General features: G+C 42.7%; 1 protein-coding gene across 2 annotated transcripts in view; it reads right to left on the bottom strand.

The window, feature by feature from the left end:
- TTC13 (tetratricopeptide repeat domain 13) overlaps nucleotides 1-5,988 on the bottom strand; it is a 47,185-nt gene extending 41,197 nt beyond the window's left edge. For both annotated transcript variants that reach the window (XM_026117334.2, XM_026117332.2), the window contains exons 1-2: nucleotides 5,743-5,988; nucleotides 2,232-2,326 (exon numbers count right to left, since the gene is read on the bottom strand). In XM_026117334.2, coding sequence (XP_025973119.2) covers nucleotides 2,232-2,326; nucleotides 5,743-5,965 — 318 coding nt within the window. In that variant the 5' untranslated portion in view covers nucleotides 5,966-5,988. The remainder of the gene's footprint in view (nucleotides 1-2,231; nucleotides 2,327-5,742) is intronic.
- Nucleotides 5,989-6,098: the final 110 nt, after the last annotated feature.

Raw genomic sequence — 6,098 nt, forward strand, 5'->3', positions numbered from 1 at the left:
ACCATATGGAACAAATAACCTCTCTCACTGCTCAGTTCTCTTCTTTTGCTTCAGGTACATGGCACATCCGAACATCTTTAACTTCCGATAACATCTTAACTTCACCTTTTCCTCTACTGAGGGGACTCCTCACTCCTCTCCTCCACTTTGTCCTTCTTCCTTCTGCTTTTTTTTGGTTTAAGAGTAAAAGAAGACTCACTATTTGTGTCTACAACACAGACGTATCATTGATCCACAGCCACAAAACTAACTGGCCAATTCCTGCTGTAGAGTTTCTGCTCTATTTATCCTATAGTCTCAGGAATGAGAAGTTTGGTCTGCTATAACAACTATAGTCTTAAAAAATATTTTGGAGGATGTGAAAGAAAGATTAGCAAAGAAATTGTATTTGTTATTACCATACAATAAATACATCAGATATTCCAAGCCTTGTTTCTACTGAAATTAGAGGTATCTACATTACAATATAATATTCTACATTATTAGTTCATCTATGATAACAGACTAGAATGATTTTTTTAATCATAGCAAAAAGCAATTGAAAAAAAACCCCACAAAAATGAACAATATTCAACAACTGCACCAACTCAGAAACTAAGTCTACATTGCATATCATATATATACACAAATCACACACCTCCAATAACTACCTTTCTATATCATCAATGGTTTAAAGATAAAGTCATCTCCAGAAAATTTGCTTCATGAAGTGATCTTCAATATTTAATTTTGCAAAGTGTTAGTCTTATGTAATTGTTTTACAGCTAACCTGGGGGGGATCACTTTTACTGAAGTACAACTTCATCCTTGGTGAAGTTCCAAAAAAGCCCTACACACCTCTTTGTCTATAGACAAAAAACAAGTTACAACAAGATTCGACAACGAGTGTGTAATTAACATTCTATTAAATATTTAATTTGGAAAATAAGCTACAGCCAAAAGAATCTGGCACTACACTAATGTCCTACAAATCACAGAGTTGCTGGTGACATTCAGCAAGAGAAGTACAGTGACTCCCCCTCCCCTCACCTACCTCATCTGTTTTATTTTCATAGAGTAACAGACTAGCATTTGGTTCTTGGAGTAGGGAGAGATTTGGAGGGGGAAGGAGAGAGGGGATTCATACTTCTTCAGTAAATTCTGGATCCCATTAGAGATTAGACATCCCACAGTTCTACATGCAAAATTTAGAAATCATTCCACTTTCAAGAAATGTGAGAGAGGAATTTTCATTGTAGCACCAGCTCCCAATAGGTTGATAGAGTAGCCAAGTTTTCTGAAAAAGGGAAATTCATAAAAAAACTGACATACATTTCACTGCTTTAGAATGAATCGCTGGTACTCCTAGATTAGACAGAAGATCTGATCAATGTCTGATGAAGTAATGTCTAAGGAGAACATCTAAATTAAACGGTGGATTTATAGTAGAGTGGTAAGTTTTATTTCCAATTGTCACCTTCGGAGAAGTTGCTTCAAAATACAATACTGGTTCCATGCTCCCTCCCACAACACAACAATTTCTACAGATTTCCCAAGGCTCCTTTTGGTATTCACAGGGGAGATATTCGAAGATTTTCAGTATCTGGGACTGTGCCAGACTGAAGAGGTAACATCAAACCCATGTTCTGATATAGACTGAAGATTATATTTGTTCAAGATCAGCAGGCTAACAGTATTGTTTCAAGAAAACCCAAATACTGTAATAAACCTCTTGACGTCTCTCTACCAACAGACAATTTTCTTTCATTAGGATATTCTCCACATACTATATTTTATTAAATTTAATACAGACACGATATAAAGCCCCTACTACCTGTGCACAGTGTTATTCCTGTAGTGACTGCAAGTTACCACTGCCACTCTCACAAGCCTTTTGTGGTGGCCAAGTGATTAATCTCAGTAAAAACTAAACTACCTTTGCCCTCCTCAATGGCAACCCTTGTCCTCCACCCCCAGATTAATTGGAAGGCTAATCCAGGTGAAGGTTAGCCTTTAGTAAAAACATAAGCTTCAGTTAAACTGCTGACAGCTCTAGAGATTCATGTTGTAGTACCATGAAGCCATTCCTTCATGAGCAACTTCAGTTCAGTGGCACTTTAGTCTTTTGGGGATCTGTGGCTACTGATTCATAGAATCTGTTTGTGGTTATGTGCTTGAAATTAATTCCAAGTGGTTAAGCAGTTAAAGTCATCTGTCACCATCAATAATGTATTATATTCTTTACAGCATACCAGAATTTTTTCAGTGTTGAGAGAAAGCACAGTTTCGCAAGATGAAGACCCTCTTATGTCACAATCAGATTCGTGAAAGTGCAAAAAGGATGAGTCTGGGAAAAAAAGAAAAGAAAATTAATACCTTTAAGAACTCGAGGAGTTACATGTATGTACTGTTATCACATCTCACATTTTCTCAAGTTCATCTTAACAGTTAGGAACTTCCCCATGAGGCACTCCACAGGGTAGAATTTTCAAGAAGTGCTTTCTGTACGCAGCACTACATCCACACAGCTAGGAAAGCAATTGTTGTCATGACTACTTTCCTATGAGTTTTATCACTACTTCTGCCTATGCTGTTGACTAAAATACATTGGGGGGGGGGGGGAAGCCCAAGAAGGAAATTAAAAGAGAAGTGAATTTGGAAGCAAGCAAGAAAAGTTTTGGGTACACATGTCCCAGTTTGACAGTATGTTTCTATATTATGGCCCAATAAATTAAAGACCAAATTACCAATCGAGTCCCACGGAAGAGAATAAACGGAAGGGATCATGTGGAGTAGAGAAACAGTTGCTGATAGAAGTCCAGGAAACAGGAGTATAAGGACAATAAAAAATAGAGCAAATAGTAAACCATAATTTGGCTTATGGTTATGGCTAAACATAGTAATATACCTGTGAGGAACTTTATAAAAGGAGGCTATTACAGAAAGTCTAATTCAAATCCAGAAATCAGACACAGCCAAACACAGCTGGTTGTCACAGTAGAGAAAAACATTGTTAAGAAAGGAAACAAAGAATCAAACGACTCCCACCCCCAGATTTATTGACTGTAGAAGTCAATCTCACTATCTCACTAACCTGAAATATTGCAAAGGAGGCAAGAAAAAGCAAAGAAACAGTATTATCTCCTTGATTCCATATCACAAATAGATGTTTACAAGACATTAGTTGAAATAATAAAATTTAAGTTTGAGGCTAAGTTTGACAGGTTTGGGGGGGTCTAATTTGCTTTAACAGGCTGTGCTATTTTTCTGTTTTGATTATATAAGGCATAGCAGTCAGTTAATTGCTCATTTCTCACAAATACAAGGTTAGAAGTGAGAAAGAAACAGCTTTCTCATAAAGAGAAGTCAAAATAACATCTAAAATCATTCTGTATAAATAGAAACTTGGAACTAAGTTAAGCCATAAATGATAACTGGTGGTAGAAGTTTTACAACAGAAGTAACACTAGTGAAAAGCAGAAGGTCAAAGTTTAAAGTCAGAAAGCCCTGCAAGAACAGTGGTTCACAACCTGTAGTTCCCAGAAAAAGCATTGCCAGCAAAAGGTTTCAACACTGCCCTTTAATCTTGATGTTGGCCAAACCTCTACCCTCTTGTGCCATGGCAGCATTATTAACGGAACATTAGTTGTTCTATATCGGGGCTCATAAGCCAACGACTGTTGGGAGCCATTGCTGCCTCACTGAGTAATTTTGGCTTCACAAGTGAAAACAAGAAGGTGCAAGGCATGGACTAACTCCAGAAGCATTTTCAGCACAACAGCAAAAATTTACTGAGGGAGCTTTTGAATGAGGTGACAAGGAATAAGCACAGCACATCTGTTACAAGCCACTGGGTGAAGAGGGTGTGTGTGTGTGTGGGGGGGGATCCTTGTTCAATCCTTGAGATTGTCAGGGCAACAAAGCTGCTTTACTCACAGGGAAGAATGGATTAGCCTATGTCTACAGGTTAGGTAGAGTCAAACTTGTACCACACTGCCTCGTTAGCAACTTCATGAAAAAGTAAAAACACCAACCAGAGAAATTATCCTGGACCTACACTACAAAGGGAAACTAATTGAGACAACCAGATTCTCAACTTCTGGGAAAGCTGAACTAAAAAAAAAAAAAAAAAAAAAAATCAATTGCCAATTTATTTAACCACAAGATTTAAATAGCAAGGAGTAAACTGCTATACAGCTATTTTAGAGTAAGCATGCTGTCCTGTAATCAACGGCTATCTTATTATCAGTGTATCTAAAAAGAAGAGTGATGTAAGCAGTATACCTGGTATCAGTCCCAATTACACTGTTTAAAACAGCATTCATCCTGCAAGGTCTTGTTCTATCAATAAATCAAAATCTAGTCTTCCAAACACACCCCTCCAAAGGAGTATCCTGAGCCAATCATTCAAGCCTTAGTAACAGAAGAAATGTAATCAAATGCTTTACTATTTATTAACAGCAAAGGCTGGCTGATACAGCTTTCAAGATTTGTTTCTGTTTGTGTATTATGGCTCCCAGACACTATAGCCACCAAAAAAAAAAAAAAAAGTACAATACCTACTTAACACAGGTGACTGAAATAGAAACCAACCAAAGATCTTTAAACTCTGATGACAAAAGCATATATACAGGGAAAAAACAGATGCAGAAACTCATAACAAGATATTTTTAGAAAATTTTTAATTTGGAGTTGATCCACTAGCTGCATACAGCACTTGCTGATATAGAGTACAGACTTTATGAAAAAAGAAAACCAGACCACTGAGCAGTCATGACACATTGCGCTATTCTTACACAAATAGCTGAGTGTCTGTATTACGCTGAATTGTCTTGAACTTTTTCTTCATCTGTACTGCATTCATGCTTGATTCAGACTAGCGTTTTCACACAGTATATTCGCACTATCCTCACGATCAAAGATTCTAGTGGATTTATTACTTAAGCCACATGATCCTGATGCCACAGATATTTAACCGTATAAAAATACAGTTTTAATTGTGTTTATAGTACAAGCCATCAATTAAGCTGAAGAGCACCAGCAGATCTTCTTTAGAAGAGCCACGCTCAGGTAGCAAGCATCCAGGTCACTAGCACCATATATTTAACTGCAACTGAAAGTAAAACAAGCCACATTCGGCTCATTAACGAGCACGGGGGGTTTGGCAAGGCCGTGCTACAGAATGCAGGATTCAAAAGCACGCAGAGCCCAGCAGCTACACCTGGCAGGTCGGCCAGCTTGGCCCACCCGCTTTGGGTCAACAGGAATCCTCCCGACAGCTACTACAGACTCCTGCTGTTTACCTCTTTAAGGGCTGTGCGACCGTCTGCTTTGCTTAATGGCAACGGCAGCAGCCGCCGCTGCAAAACACTACTTGGGGATGCAGCTTACACACAAGATGCTTCAATGAGTCAACGAGCCGCTGCAACGCTCACTGCCGAGCCGCCCGCCGTTATCCCGCCCTCCGGCCCGCACCCCTCGAGGCCACCGCGACGCCTCAGCGTCCCGGCGGCGGAGGCCGGGCCGCACTTCCCCCTTCCTGTTCCCGCCGCCATCACCGGGAGCGGGGGCAGACGGGCGCCCGCAGCGGCACCCCGGCCGCGCCACCGCCCTTCCCGCCGCCGCAGGCCCCGCGGCTTTCGCGGGCCGGACGGGCGGTTCCCCCCGGCCGTTGGGCTAACGGCCACACAACCGCCGCCCCAGCGCTGGGGCGCGCGGGATGGAGCCGCGGTCGCCACGGCAACGCGCCGCCCCCCGACTCACCGCACTCGGCCGAGTACTGCTCTGCCCACTCCCCCACCGAGGCGCAGCCCCCCGCTGGGCCCTGGCGCTGCCGGTGCAGTTCCTGCTTAAGCAGGGACAAGGCCGGGTACTGCTCGGTCAAGGCCAGCGCCACTCGGGCCAAAGTCAGCGACGCCACCAGCAGCGCCCACGGCACCCTCGCAGCCCAGGAGCCCGCGGCAGGTGCCATCTTCCCAAGGCGCATGCGCACCGCGTCCCCCTCGCCCGCGCACAGCGGGCGTCCCCGCCGGGGCACTGGGAGGGAGGGAGGGAGGCGGGCGCCGCCGCGCTGCTCCCTGGGATGTGGAGTTCAGCGCCGGCGCGGCCTCGCGAGCGGA

Source organism: Dromaius novaehollandiae, chromosome 3 (assembly GCF_036370855.1).
Source record: "Dromaius novaehollandiae isolate bDroNov1 chromosome 3, bDroNov1.hap1, whole genome shotgun sequence".
Lineage (NCBI taxonomy): Eukaryota > Metazoa > Chordata > Aves > Casuariiformes > Dromaiidae > Dromaius > Dromaius novaehollandiae.